This window comes from Callorhinchus milii, unplaced genomic scaffold, assembly GCF_018977255.1.
Source record: "Callorhinchus milii isolate IMCB2004 unplaced genomic scaffold, IMCB_Cmil_1.0 Scaffold23, whole genome shotgun sequence".
In the NCBI taxonomy this organism is placed as follows: domain Eukaryota; kingdom Metazoa; phylum Chordata; class Chondrichthyes; order Chimaeriformes; family Callorhinchidae; genus Callorhinchus; species Callorhinchus milii.
The window spans coordinates 5,884,739-5,900,599 of NW_024704764.1; the positions used below are offsets into that span (position 1 = coordinate 5,884,739).

The 15,861-nt window shown below is 44.6% G+C and overlaps 1 protein-coding gene across 1 annotated transcript; it reads left to right on the top strand.

Annotated features, from left to right (window-relative positions):
• The first annotated feature begins 8,512 nt into the window (after positions 1–8,512).
• asb16 (ankyrin repeat and SOCS box containing 16) lies at positions 8,513–15,102 on the top strand. The gene is made up of 5 exons (XM_007901535.2): positions 8,513–8,932; positions 10,391–10,658; positions 11,640–12,132; positions 14,080–14,193; positions 14,744–15,102. Exons 1-5 carry the CDS (start codon positions 8,626–8,628, stop codon positions 14,927–14,929), a joined length of 1,368 nt encoding a protein of 455 aa, XP_007899726.1. The 5' UTR covers positions 8,513–8,625; the 3' UTR covers positions 14,930–15,102.
• Positions 15,103–15,861: the final 759 nt, after the last annotated feature.

Below are 15,861 nucleotides of genomic sequence, written 5' to 3' on the forward strand. Positions count from 1 at the left end.
GTCCTAACTTCTCCAGCCTGTCCTCATAGCTAAGGTTCCCCATTCCTGGTATCATTCTCGTGAATCTCCTCTGCACCCTTTCCAGTGCCTTAATATCCTTCCTGAGGTAAGGTGCCCAGAACTGGACGCAGTACTCCAGCTGAGGCCTAACCAGTGTTTTGTACAGATTAAGCATAAGCTCCCTACTCTTATACTCTATGCCCCTACTAATGAAGCTCAGTACACCAAATGCCCTTTTTATTGCCTTATCTACCTGCTCTGCCACCTTCAATGAATCACTTACTTGAACACCCAGATCTCTCTGTACGTTCACCCCCCTTAAGATTGAGCTACCAAGTCGATATTGCCTCCTATCGTTTTTCTTACATAATAATAATAATAATCCTTGCATTTGATATAGCGCTTTTCACGTCGGGAGGACATCCCAAAGCGCTTCACAGAACACACACTGTAAAGTGAATTGACTGTATATTTGTGGGCGAACGCGGCAGCCAATTGCGCACAGCAATGTCCCACAAACAGTCGTAGATTGAAAGTGACCAATTTATTATTGTTTTTGGTTTTGGAGGGATTATTAGGCGTGTGGAGTAAGGAAACTTGCCCAAGGTTTCGCCCTCTGCCTGGAATTGAACTCAGGTGTATCACTTTGCACTTATCTACATTGAAATCCATCTGCCACATGTCAGCCCATTCCACCATTCTGTGTATGTCTGCCTGCAGTCCGTCACAATCTTCTTCACTATTTACTACCCTACCTAACTACCAACGCAGGTATGATATAGATGTGAAGGCCCTCGAACACAACCACTGTAAATAGTGACTTGCAATGTAAATAATATTTTCCAGAGTTAACCTCCTGTATGTCAGGCAGCTTCTGAAACCTCAACTCCTAGAAGATCTCAGAGCAAAGGAGTGACTAGGCATGCTCAGATATGTTTGTATCTCAACCTGCTCGGTACTGCAATGAGTGGCAAGCCCAAGGGGTACTTACCGTCGCATTCTGTGTTTGCAACGTGACTTTCACTTTGGGATTCGGAGCCTGGGGCTTTGTGGTGCTCTTGCGTTTCTGCCAACGATAATAGAGTAAAGATTCAGTCTCTGGTCCCAGAGCACAAGCTACCAGCACCAATCAATCACAAGACCCTTCCCCAACCCCCAATATATATGAGACAGTAGTAGACCTTAATAGGGAGAACTTCAGGTGGATTCATCCTGCCCACAAGCAATGGGTCACACAACAATGTAAAATAACTGGTCTTGCCACGGCGTTAGTGAGGACATTTTATGTGATTGCGTGGCGAAACACTGAAGGCAGAAGACATCGTGGAACTTGCCAACACAGAAGGAGGGCATTTGACCCACTGTCTCTGCTTTGAAACAGAAATCCTTCATCACTCTCATTTACCTGTATCCCCCCACTCAAGGCCAATACCCCTGCATTTTATTCTGGTGAATGGAGAGCACGAGGGACATGCTGGAGCCAATTGAGCAGCGGCTAAGCAGGTCGGGTTGGGGGCTACGCAGGTCTGAGACGTAGGGATGTGTCAGGGCATGAAGGGATTTTAAAATGATTGTAAGGATCTTGATATCGATCCGTTCGGCAATAGGGAGCCAGTGGAGCCTGGCTAGAACTGTAGATCTAGCTAGATTTACGAAGAGAGAATTGTGGTTTGGCAAAATGTGGCTGAATGACTTACGCTTGCAGTGTATTCCTTGTAGACTGCTCTCTCCTGTGGAGACAGACTCTAGATGCAGGGAAACAAAAAGCATAAATATCCAGAATTAAATACTGTACGAGATTACAGATCTCGGTGTGTTGTTAGAGGTTCCCTTTTAAGCCCTTGGCCTCATTATCTGTCCAACCTCAACGAAGCAAAACATCTCCATTACACTTAAATATCGTACAGGTAACTAAGAGTCCAAAGGGCAACCTTTGATTCAATAATACCTTGTACCCTTTATCAACATAGAAACCCAACTTGTGAATGCTTCAATAATGCAAATTACAACAAACACAGCACATGTTTGCATGGATTTGAAAGAGTGTCTTAGACTGCAGTTTTATTCAAATGTATTCAAAAATCAAAATGTGTTCACTGCAGCTTGAAGGGCATCACAAATATTGGATGAGTATCTGACAGCACAACTATATTCTCTGCCTGTTGCTGCTCTGCACAACCTTTTCTTTTGTTCCTACAACTCAAGGATGTTTTGGAATCTGTGTCCTTTCTCTCATGATGTAAAATTAATTTCAATGCAGGGGTGGGAGGTGCAAAAAGAGAAACCACTACATTGTTGGAGGTCCCTCCTTTGGATGAAATGTCAAACTGTTTGCCTGTTCAGATGGATGTTAAAGATCCTACAGCACTGTTCGAAAAGAGTTTCTCCTGGTGTCCTGGCCAACAATCCCTCAAATAAAATAAGACTGTTCACTTCACGGCTGTGTGTGGGACATTTGCTGTGTGAAAAACGACTGTCCTGTTCGCCTACAAAATACAGTCACTACAATTTACAGTCACTACAATTTACAGTATATCCTGTGAAGTGCTTAAGAGATGTCCTCCTGATGTGAAAGGCGCTGCATCAAATGCGAGGGTTATTCATAGAATGTTACAGCACAGAAGGAGGCCATTCGGCCCATCGAGTCTGTGCCGGCTCTTTGACAGAGCAAGTCACTTTCACTAACCCCACTCACCAGCTTTCTCCCCATAACCCTGCAAATCCTTCTTCCCCAGATACCTATCCAGTTCTCTCTTAAATGCTGTTATCGAATCGGACTTCACTGCCCTTTCGGGCAGATCATTCCAAATTCGAACAACTCGCTGAGTGAAAAAATTTCTTCTAACCTCCCCTCTGCTTCTTTTGGTAGATATCTTAAGACTGTGACCACGGGTCACAGACACACCTACCAGCGGAAACAGCTTTTCCCTATCTCGCCTGTCAAAACCTTTCATGATCTTGAAGACCTCTATCAGGTCCCCGTGTAACCTTCTCTGCTCTAATGGGAAAAGTCCTAACTTCTCCAGCCTGTCCTCATAGCTAAGGTTCCCCATTCCTGGTATCATTCTCGTGAATCTCCTCTGCACCCTTTCCAGTGCCTTAATGTCCTTCCTGAAGTAAGGTGCCCAGAACTGGACGCAGTACTCCAGCTGAGGCCTAACCAGTGTTTTGTATAGATTAACCATAACCTCCCTACTCTTATACTCTATGCCCCTACTAATAAAGCTCAGTACACCAAATGCCTTTTTTACTACCTTATCTACCTGCCCCGCTACCTTTAATGATTCGCTTACTTGAACACCCAGATCTCTCTGTACGTTCACCCCCCTTAAGATTGAGCTACCAAGTCGATATTGCCTATCATTCTTCCTACCAGTGTAACACCTCACACTTATCCACATTGAAATCCATCTGCCACATATCAGCCCATTCCACCATTCTGTGTATGTCTGCCTGCAGTTGGTTACAGTCCTCCTCACTATTTACTACCTTACCTAATTTTGTATCATCTGCAAACTTGGAAATAGTGCTCTCTATGCCCAAGTCCAGATCATTAATATATATTAGAAAGAGCAGTGGTCCCAATACCGATCCCTGGGGGACACCGCTGCACACCTCCTTCCATTTTGAGAAACACCCATTAACCACCACCCTCTGCATTCTGTCACTCAGCCAGTTCTGAATCCAAACTGCCACTGTCCCCTTAATACCGTGGGCCTCTAATTTTTTTATTGATCTCTTATGCGGTACTATGTCAAAAGCCTTTTTGAAATCCATGTAAATAACGTCCACCACATTTCCCTCATCAACCCTCGCAGTCACCTCTTCAAAAAATTCTATTAGATTTCTTAGGCAAGATTTGCCTTTAACAAATCCATGTTGGCTGTCTCTAATTACCTCATGTTCCTCTAAGTAGAGATTTATTCTGTCCCGCATTACGGTCTCCAGTAGTTTTCCTATTACCGAAGTTAGGCTGACTGGCCTGTAATTTCCGGGCTTATCTTTCTGTCCCTTTTTGTAGAGTGGGGTAACATTAGCCACTCTCCAGTCTCTTGGCACCACTCCTGTGTCCAATGACGATTGAAATATAATGGCCAAAGCCTCCGCTATTTGAACCCGTATCTCCCACCGCAACTTTGGGTGAAACCCATCTGGTTCTGGTGACTTATCAATTTTGAGCCCAGTCAATCTTTTCAGAACTTCCTCTCTGTCTATAGTAATCTGATCTATGTCCTCTACCCTGTCATCCAATACTGTGGCATTTGGGGCTTCCGTTTCCGTTGTGAAGACAGATGCAAAGTACTCGTTCAGTACATCAGCCACGCCCTCTGCCTCCACAACAAGATGGCTGTCATTGTCTTTGATTGGCCCCACCTTACCTTTAACTAACCTTTTTTCTTTTATGTGCTTGTAAAATATTTTAGGATTCCCCTTTATGTTACCCGCTAACCTCTTCTCATGCGATCTTTTAGCCTGTCTTATCACTCTTTTAAGATCACTCCTGCATTCTCTATAATGCGCTTTGCTATCCTCAGTGTCTTGCATCCGCCAATTGTCGTAAGCCGTCTTCTTCTTTTTCATCCTAGACAGAATATCCCTGGTCATCCAAGCAGGCTTGGTTCTCGCACATTTCCCTTTTGTGGGAATATATCTATTTAGACCCTGAGCTATCGTATCTTTGAAGATTTCCCATTGCTCATGAGTCGTTTTACCTGCCATTCTTACTTGCCAGTCCACCAACTCTAGGTCCCTCTTTTGCCCATCAAAATTAGGTCTTTTCCAGTCAAGCATTTTCACCCTTGACTGTACTTTGTCCTTCTTCATGAGTAATCTAAATCTAATAATATTATGGTCACTGTTACCTTGATGCTCCCCTACAGAAACTTGTTCAACCTGACCTACTTCATTCCGTAGGACAAGATCCAGCAATGCTTCCTTCCTTGTAGGACTGGAGATACTGCTCAAGAAAATTTTCCTGTCCACAGTTGATGAATCTTTCTCCTGCCTTGCCCTTAGGGCTGCTATTTTGCCAGTCTATATTGGGATAATTGAAATCCCCCATTATGACATCTCTGTTCGCCCTACATCTATCCGTGATCTGGTTGCAGATCTGCTCCTCTATCTCCTTCCCGCCATCTGGTGGTCTATAGTAAACCCCTATCAGTGTAACCACTCCTTTCCTATTTCTGACCTCTAACCAGATGGATTCTGTTGTCGGGCCCTCTAGAGTCTCGTCCCTTTCTACAGCTACAATTGTATCCTTAACTAATATTGCCACCACTCCTCCTTTTCTTCCTTCTCTATCCTTCCTGAACACATTATATCCTGGAATATTTATCTCCCATTCCTGTCCTGGCTTGAGCCATGTCTCGGTTACTGCCACCACATCATAACCCCCTATGGCCAGTTGAACCTGCAGCTCATCAACCTTATTCCCTGAGCTACGTGCATTTAGGTACATACATTTGAGGAAATTGTCTATATTTCCCACTTGTCTTTTTCCTCTACTCCCTAATCTATTGTTTATTTTGGGATATCCATCCCCCCTCGTCACTAGTTTAAATTAGCCCCCTCCCCAGCATTCGATAATCTCTTGGCCAGGAAGCTCACCCCTGCCTTGCTTAAGTGCCGCCCATCTGCAAGGTAATGATCCCACCTCCCCCAGTAGTGGTCCCAATTGTCCACAAAACGGAAACCTTCTTTTCTGGACCATTTTTCCAGCCAATCGTTCATATCTAAGATCCTTTCATTATGGTGCCCCGTTGCCTGAGGCACCGGGAGTAACCCAGACATCACCACCTTGGATGTTCTGGCTTTGAGTTTGTTCCCCAACTTATACACTATATTGAGCCATTGGACATGAGAAGGTAGTGCCTTGGTATGGTAGGCGCCTTGGTATGTTCTCATGACATGAAAGGTGCTATACAAATTTAATTTTGTTGTTGTAATCTGATACTCCAGTGCACGACTGGGGAGAGCATTGTATTGTTGAAGGTGCCACTATACAAACGAATCTTGTCGGCCTATTCTGGGCTGCCAGGATTTTCCCTGATGTCCTGACCAACAATCCCCCAAATAAAATTGGTCACTCACTTCTTGGCTATTTGCAGGACACTGGCCATGCGCAAATCACTCTGTGAGCTGGTAATGTGCCGAATGGATTCCATCCAACTGCAGATTTCTATGTTTCTAAATTGGCTGTTGCGTTGTCCATAGAACACACAGTTATACCTCTTTACTGTGAAGTGCCTTAAGACTTCCTCCTGACATGAAAGGCACTATACCCAATGCAAGGATTATTATTATTGTGCTGGCTTCGATATTAGATTGTTTTTAAGCGCACTGAGACGCTGTCCTGCGTGGAGGGCGCTATATAAGTGTAAGTTGTTGTTATTTAGAAGATTCCTGTAGGAACAGAAATTCCTGGAGATTCCTGGAGGAATCTTTGCCTAACAATTAGCTCCTGTGTCATGATTGCATTTTGCTGCAAAAAATCTTCCATCCCATTTTCCAAGGGTGACATTGATTGTTCCTGTTAGATTAAACTCGATTTAAAAATGGTTATTTAGATACAATGGGAATAAATTTCAGCAATAGTTATCCTGAAAAATGATAATCTTCAATACTCCGGGATCTGACTGGCACAGAGCCGTAATGGGCACACTGGGTTTTCAAGCTGTTAGTACAAGCTCACATGACCATGCTATTAGGAGATTCTTTGGTCCGAATTCACAAGAGCCACCAGCTGAGGAAACCCAACCCAGCGTTGACTCATGTCAGCTGTCCTTAACCATTCCAACAAGCAGTGTGCTCCCTGCATAGACATTATTGGAGAAAGCTGGAACATTGTCATTAAAGGCTTTTACTTTTAAAGGCTGCTTTCACAGAATATTAGCGCTGTGTGCAATGAAGCATGCCTCAATTATTGGCCTTTTCTTGTCTCAATCCTGCGTGCAGTCCAGATAATAAGTCTGTGTTGACAGTGGGACTGACTCGATGCCCAGTTAGTTATGGTAAATCCTTCAAATGATCACCCACGTTTCATTCTTTTACAACTGCTCACTGAGTTTCTGTATATTTTTCAGTCATTTTTGGAGTTTGTTTAAAAGCGGGATAAACTTCACACTGACGGACGATATATCATGCTGAGGACAGTGTCCAGCGACATGGCCAGTCTGCGGTTTGCGAATCAATCGCAACTCGGATGAAAATGCAACCTTCGTAAATCAAATGCAAGTCTCTGATTGCAGCTTCCCATTTGCAATTACATACATTACGGATGGGTACGGACTGTGGGTGATCTGGAAAACACGGTGAAGAGCTTTGAGACATTTCGACAATGTCGTAAGTTGCTATTTTGGTGATGTGGCATAATAACAACAACTTGGATTCATATAGTGCCCTTCACGCCGGACGGCGTCTCAGCTTCACAGCAACGGATCCCAGGACTGAGCCAGGGGGAAGGGTGGGGAAGGTGACCAAAGGCGGGGTTGAAAAGAAAGGTCTTCAGCTGAGACCTGAAAATGGGAAGGGAGGGAGTGAGGTGAAAGTAGTGAGGAAGGGAGTTCTAAAGCCTCGGGGCATAGTGGCTGAAGGCACGGCCGCCGAGGGTGGAGCGGAGGACTCGGGGTACAAGGAGGAGGCCAGACCTGGAGAAGCAAATGCAACGGGTACTGTTTTGAGGAGAGAGGAGGTCAGAGAGGTCGGGAGGTGCAGAGGAGTGCAGGGACCTGAATACAAGGGTGAGGATCTTGAAATCGATCCTCTCGGATAGGCAGCAGTGCAGTCGGCAAGGACTGGGGTGATCGGGGAACGGAGTTTCGTGCGGGTGAGAATGCGGGCGGCAGAGTTTTGAATACAATGCAATACCATAATACAATGCAAATTTACGTTTATCTTATATCTTTAAGTCGGGACGATGTCCCAAAGTTTATACATATATAATCCTTAAAATTGGGAAATCCTCTTGACATGAAAGGCATTATACCAGTTGGATAGCTGGACAGAAGCCCGAATGTTAGAAATTATCAATCAATGCCCTGCTCTAAAATAAAGTTGTTTTTTATGCCAAAGAAGACTGGAAAAAAATTGTAATGGTAATCAACAGGTTGGAAGCAGATGAAGAAAGTGCAGACGCTCAGCTCGTCTCTAATTACTCCCTCCTCCCTCGGTTGCTCTTATTAACTTAACAAGTGAGGAATCTTGAAGAACGTTCAAACCTGGGGTAAATTACAAATAGCAGCTGGTCTTAAATCCCTGAGATTCAGTGAGGTTATGTCCCTTTAAGAACACTGGCAGCCCAGCTAGCTCTCATTTCCTCTAACTGCACAAAGTTACACTGCAGAATTGGCCATATATCTGCTTAAACAACAACAAATTACATTTGCACAGCACCTTTCATGTCGGGAGAGCGTCCCAAGGCACTGAAATGCTTATACTCTGGTTGCACACATCGGCAGTCCTGTATCAGCTCAGTGGCTGTTGTAGTCTTGTGATCATGTTTGCGTTAAAAAAAGAATTGCGTGGACACATGGCTTAAACCTTAACTTCATCTGGCCCCAAGGGCAGATCTCGGCTAAATATATTCACTCCACTTTAACACTGATCAAACGTTGAAGGTCCATCATGTCTAGAGACACGTTTGTTTTTACTTCTTCCACACTCCGGTCATTGAGGTTGCAGAGGGAGCTGCTGGATATAGAGGAGCAGAGGAGAGATCTGTACAGACACCCTGCAACCAGGCTGATCAGAGGTGTCAGCCAGAGATTCTGGGAACCCAGGGCGCCACCACAAATCTGCAGAGATGTTGCTGTCCACAATGCTCTGTTCAGTGGGGACTTGGACAAGATCAGAAGCATCTTTAAGAACAAGGAGTCCGTCAACGCAATTATAGAGACCGTCAGTCACGAACTGTGCTGGTCGTCGGAGTTGGGTAGGAATATCTTTTCTTGCGCAGTGTTAGGTCGGTTTGAGGTCGTTTCATATCTGCTATGTCACGTGCGAGTTTGGAATGTGCGACCCCAGTCTTGTAGGTAACGTGACAGCATTGCTGTGAGCGCAGGGAAACACTGATAATCTTTTAAAAAGAACTTTTCAAAGTGAAACACAAAAGGCAGCAATAGATTAAGCCAAGCGTTTAAAGCTTAAGTTTTGGCCAACCCCTGGCCCACGGACCAGAAGTGGCCGACTGGACTGTTAAGAAGTGGCCCGGCAAACATTGGCATTAGTCCAGGTGAGTCCATTTAAAGGCGTATTGAATAACAATGACGACAAGAAAATTATGTTTGTTTAGCAGCTTTCACGTCGCGAGGACGTATATTCAAGGTGAAACAATATGAAAAATGGCACAAGTTAGTGGCATATAGTAAGGATCCCTTCACACCCAGCTTTCTATTGTTTACAGTGTTTACAGTGCTTTATCAAAGCTGTCTTTTATCTGCAACTTTCACCTTATTGCTGAAATCCCACTAATGTGAAATATTACTGTTTTTACAATTCAAGTATAGCTTTATCCTGTGGAGGGGCGNTTTTTTAATCAAAGACACGCAAACAGTTGGCTGACGCATTTTGCCCACAAAATATACAGTCAAGTCACTTTACAGTAGATTCTGTGAAGCACTTTGAGACATCACAATGATATGATAAGGTGCTATATCAAATACAAGGATTATTATTATTCAACAAAATCTTTTCAGGCTGCAGCAGTCACAAGTGACAATTTCTGCTTAGGTACAGCAGTTTGAGACTTCACCACATAGACTTTAAAGCACTTTAGATGGCGTCAGTTCACATTACAGTATATATATCCTGTGAAGTGCTTTGAGACATCTCAATGACATGATGAAGCGCTGTATCAAATGCAAGGATTATTATTATGGAGATAAAATTTGTGATTATTAAAACTTGTTAGTCTAATCTATATGCACTGTCAGTAACACAAAGCATGCTTTCAAACGTTTACAAAGCAAAGCTTTACCCATGGTCTGCTGTTATATGTTATATCATTATACCCTGTGGAGTCCTGTAGCTTAGTGGTTAGAGCACTCTGTTTGCCTGGGTTCGATTCCCAGGCAGGGAGAAACATTGGGCAAGTTTCCTTACCCCACACGCCTGTTTACCTTGCAGTAAATAGGAACCCAGTTGTTAGTCGATCAGTGGATCTCCGTTCCGCGGATAATAATCCCATCAAGAAAAAAATAATAATAATTTGGTCACTTAATCCACGGCTGTTTGTGGAACGCTGCTGTGCGCAATTGGCTGCCGCGTTTCGCTCACAAATATACAGTCAATTCACTTTACAGTCTTCTGTGAAGCGCTTTGAAACATCTCAACAACGTGATAAGGCGCTGTTTCAAATTCAAAGATTATTTTCATTATTATTATATTGTAGGTCTCTGGTCGCTGTCCTCTAAACAGAAGCAGACGACTGCGTTGTGCATTACAGCAGAGAGAGGCTACACAGCGTGTTTGAAGCACCTGCTGGGATACGGTGCTGATGTCAACGCTTCCTACGGAGGCACAACTGCCTTGCACAAAGCCTGTGCCAATGGGAACCACGAATGCGTGCTGCTTCTGCTTAGCATTGGCTCTGACGCTAACGCATTCTCCGAAGAAGGTTTTGCTCCTCTGCACCTGTGCACCAGTCCGAAGACCTTACGGTAAGTGAACCGATGCTTCAATGTAAATGCTTGTGTTGCATGCAATCTATTTCGCCCACAAACCATACAGCCGTTACACCTTACAAGGTATCTATCCTCTTGCAGTGGATGTCTCGAAGACATGATAAGGCGCTATGTCAAATGCAAGGATTGTTAGAGCAGTATAGAGCCTGCGCTTATGCTGAAAACCGTGAATCACACACACCACTGATTTCAACCTTTGCCCTCAACAAAGACAAGCCTGAAAGGAGGAGGTATTTCAGACCTTTGATCTTTTAGTTGTATAGATGTACATCTACATGTACATGAAAGGCGCTGCATAAATCAGGTTGTTGTAATTAAAAAAATTACTAAACGAACCAGTGGTAAATGTTGAAGGGATTTCGCTGCACATTGTGTTACACTCGGGAAGCTCTTATTGTTTGCTTGGACCATCGAGACTATAATTAATTTCAAGCAATCTAAAAATATCCGCAGTATATTTGGGGTGAGAATATTTGTGTCACCAAGAGGATGAATGTCTCACTTGATCTGAGAGGATTCGTCACGAAATAATATCTGGTCCCCGATTTGTGACCAGCTAATTGTCTGTGATTCCATCCCTACAACTCACTCCCTCATGAACAACAAAAACACCTTGCAGCTATATAGCGCCACTCAGGCAAGGTAGTGTCCCAGAGCGCTTGACAGTGGCGGAGCACGATGCTAAATCTGACGGAGGAGGATGATCTTCAGGTGTGACCTGAAGGGGAAGGAAGGGAGCAAGGTGGAGGGATAGAGGAAGAGTGTTCCAGAGTTTCGGGACATAGTGGTTGATTCACCTCATTCAAGGTCCGTCTCAAGACTTACCTCTTTGATAGTCTTTCCCCTTTCCAACTCGGGTGCGGAACCTGGACTATGAGTTGCCTTCGGATGGTCCTCCTGACGTGAAAGACGCTATGTGAATGTAAATGCATATTGTGTTGTGTGACTGTGTTTCAGATGTGCCAATCTCCTACTGGATCACGGTGCCCGGGTTAATATACTGACCCAAGATGGAGAGAATAGCCCATTGCACATTGCCGCAAAGCACGGCTTATGTGAGCACGTGGACCTGTACCTGAGCTACTGCGCGTACAACCACAAGAAGAACCGAGAGGGGGAGACCGCGCTGAATGCTGCCTGCGCTTACGCTGAAAACCGGGAAACGTTCGGAAGATATTTCAGGGTCTGCAAAATACTGATCGACTGCGGAGCCGAGGTGAAAACAGCCGGGAGAAAGAATCATACGCCTCTACATAACGCCTGCGGCAATGGGCATTACAGGATCGTGGATTTGTTACTGCAGCATGGAGCTTCTGTGAATGTCAGGAACTCTGCCAGCTACAGCCCCATGGACTGCATTTTGCAGGTTGTCGAAGATCACTTAGAGAACAGCCCAGAGCTCATTGTTCTGGCTCTGTTGAATCACGGAGCAGCAGTGATTCACCCTAAGGTAATTAATAATCCTTCCATTCGATACAGCTTCTTATCACGTCTTCAAGACATCTCACAGGACATACTGTAAATTGGATTGACTGTGCATCTTGTAAACGCGACAGACAGTGTCCCACAAACAGTCATGGAGTGAGGGAGCAATTTTATTTGGGGGATTTGTCAGTCAAGGACATTGGGAGAAAGAAACTCCCTTCTCTTTTCGAATAGCGCCACAGGATCTTTAATGTCCACCTGAACAGGCAGATGAGACCTCAGTTTAATGTCTAATCCGAAGGACGGCACCTCCTACAATGAAACACCTCTCCCAGCACTGCATTGGAGTGTCAGCTTAGACTGTGTGATTCCAACTCCCGATGTGGGTCTTGAACTCACAACCTACTGACTCAGAGGCAAGAGTCAGTGCTACTACTGAGCTAGGCTGACACACAAGCACCTCGCATTGTATATATGCCAAGATTATTGACATGACCAGAAGGAGGTAGGTCAAGGTGATATTCAACTACTTACAAGGCTGCAATGAGCAAACTAATTAAGACCTTTTGGAGCTCCCCTAGAGCAACACAGGGATAATTTGTCAAATGAGAGAATATCTTACAAGAAAGTGTTTCATTCACAATTCCTGTCTGGTTATTCCAAGGGTTTTTCATTTTTGTTTATGCAGTGTTGTCTTGAAACTGGAAACCAAACTGAAATATTTTAAGGTGATTTTGATCACCACAACTTTCTACAGGTTGAATGCTTGACCAACAATCACCCCTGGATAAAATTGGTCGTGCCTTGGGATGTCCTCCCAACGTGAAAGGCACTATACAAATGTAATTTTGTTGTTGTTGTTCACTTCATGGCTGTTCATGGGACGTCACTGGGCACAAATAGGCTGCTGCATTCGCCTACAAATACACAGTCACTCCACTTTACAGTGTATCTTGTGATACGCTGTGAGACATCCATGCAACGTGAAAATCACTCTACCAAATGTAAGGGCTAGTATTATTATTGATTTTCACCTTGGATTTGAGATGTCTCATAGACGTGATAAGGCGCAATATCAAGTGCAAGGATTATTATTATTTTATTATTAATAATCTGTAATTGGGGGTGTAATTGTTTCAAGATCTGTTAGATAAATCGTGGAACTCTTGGGGACCAGGTGTGTGGCAAATATAGAATATCTGGACTCTGACAGCTTCATGAAACTCACCTGAGAGATGTGCCAATGGCCTCTGAGGTACACACACAGTTTGACCCACGGAATTTGGTTTCAGTTTCTTACGTACTGAACTGTGGTGTAACCCCTTCCATAAATAACATTTCTGGCATGATTCTCCCTGGCCCATCTCTCACTTCCAAATCTGAATTTTCTCTGGCTTCCAACCCATTGCTCTGCCAATGACTCTATAGTTCTCCTCTTTGCCAACAATCTCTCCTGTTGTAGGCTCCTTGACAAGAACCGTCACATTATTGCAGAGATTGTTGCTCAGTGTTACTTAAACCCTGCACTTCCAATTGGTGGAATCAGGGATGTGTGTCCGAGCTTTGTGGGCAGGAGGATAGAGGCAATGCGTTTCATGCTGAGCTGTGCTCGTACCTGCTATCCACAAAGTCGAGGCTTATGCTTGTTGGATGTCAAATGCCCAACTGGTGACAATCCTCTGTAACTGAAGGCCACCATGATCTATACAGCAGCAAAGTGAGGGAAGGGAACTGTTAACTACTTTCGCCAATTTTCAGCCAACATCAGAACAATCAAAAATGTGTCATCCCTTGTGTTTCTTGATCAAGTCTTCTGCGTATATTGTATTAATTCAAGCGTGGCTGAGCATTAGCTGTTAAGAGCCAGCACGGGCAGGATGGGCCAAATGGCCTCCTTCTGTGCTGTAATATTCTACGATTCCATAAACAGTTTGCGGGAATGTATCTTTGCACCATTTGGTTTCCTTTACAGTTGCTCAAACTGTGTGCGATGTGTCCCCGGACAATGGAAGCCATTTTGAATAGCTACGAGTGGGTTCCTCTGTGTGACTCCTGGATTGACTCAGTTCCTCCGGATGTGTGGCAAGTATGTGACAAGTATGATACTATAGTGGGGGGAGATTTCTGTATGGTCTGTACAAAGCACTATGCGATACATGAGCACTACTAGTGGATAACCTCTATCATGGCCAACAATCTCCCAACCAAAATTGGTCACTTGTTGTTGTTGGTTGTATGCTGTGCGCAAATTGGCTGCCGTGTTCACTCACAAAAAAACACACGTCACTCCACTTTGCAGTATGTTCTGTGAAGCACTTTGAGACGTCTCGAAGACGTGATAAGGTGCTACACCAAACGCAAGGATTATTATTATTATATATATCCTGTGAAGCGCTTTGAGACCTCCCAACATGAAAGGCGCTATACCAGATTTAAGGATTATTATTATTATTAAGTGACACCAAAAATCCTAAGAACTAATCAATTCATGATCTATTCTTGGCTGGCGTTAAGAAATGCATTGCATAATGATAGACCACCAAGTCAGACTCAAAAGGGCTTTGTTAACAATTCAACATCCGTAGACTCAAGATATTGTGAGTGCGACAAACAAAATTCCATTTGCTCTTTTTCAGAGATCTGAGGATTTCTACAAGTCTGTTATAGGACTAACGAACAAACCTCGCAGCCTTCAGCATCTTGCACGGTTTGCAATAAGAAAATATCTTGGCATCCGATGTCATTCAACCATCCCACAACTGAAGATCCCAAGCAGTTTCAAGGAGTTTCTGCTGTTGAAAATTGAAGGTTACGTCAGATGAAAGAGAGAGAAGTTTCTCACAGGCATGATCTGAAGGATGAGTTGAGAGACTAGGGTCAAGTATGTTTTTTCAGTTTAGTCTAGTAATGAGTGAATTGAGGAAGAATAGTGGGTAGAAGTTGTCAGAATCCACAACTGTGCAGCGCTCCGGGATTCTATCCTGTGAAGGGCACTATATAATCCTCGCACTGGTGTTCAAATCCCTTCGCTCTCTGGCACTTCCCTACCTCTCTGACCTCCTCACTCCCCAATCCACCACCCGGCACTTCCTGCTTATCCTTCGCACCCTTCACCCCACCATCGGAGGTCGCACTTTCAGCCACTACGCCCCGAAACTCTGGAACACTCTTCCTCAATCCCTCCGCCTTGCCCCCTCTCTCCCCTTTTTCAAGTCCCGCCTGAAAACCTTCCTCTTCGACTGTCTTTCGGTCACCTCCCATCCCTCACTCCTTCCCCGGCTCGGAGTCAGTCTCCACCACTGTTAAGCGTTCTGAGACTCTACGCTGGGTGGAATTATATAAGTGCAAGTTGTTGTCTGCCTGTCTACCTGCCTGTCTGACATCGAGTCCTGGACGAGAGACAACTTTCTTCAGCTCAACGTGCGCAAAACTGAGGCCCTCCTGATTGGCTCACGTCAGCGCCTCCGCACCTCAGTCGCTGACAACATCAGCATCCAAGGCTGCACTCTCCACCTCTCAAAGCCAGTCAGGAACCTCGGGGTTCTGTTCGACCCTGAGCTGTCCTTTTTTCCTCATATCCGCGCCACAACTGGCACCGCCTTCCATCACCTCCGGAATATCGCCAGACTAAGGCACTACCTCACCCCTCACGCTGCTGAAACTCTGGTCCACGCCTTTATCACCTCAAGGCTGGACTATGGGAACTCTCTCCTCGCCGGCATTCCCGGCACCTCCCTCCACACTGCAGGTCATT

What these genes read in the sequence shown, in the direction of transcription:
- asb16 (XM_007901535.2), top strand. Translation starts at nt 8,626, where the DNA reads ATGTCTAGAGACACGTTTGTTTTTACTTCTTCCACACTCCGGTCATTG. An exon ending in ACCAGTCCGAAGACCTTACG is followed by an intron (nt 10,659 to 11,639) that starts GTAAGTGAACCG and finishes ACTGTGTTTCAG; the next exon opens with ATGTGCCAATCTCCTACTGG. An exon ending in TTCCTCCGGATGTGTGGCAA is followed by an intron (nt 14,194 to 14,743) that starts GTATGTGACAAG and finishes GCTCTTTTTCAG; the next exon opens with AGATCTGAGGATTTCTACAA.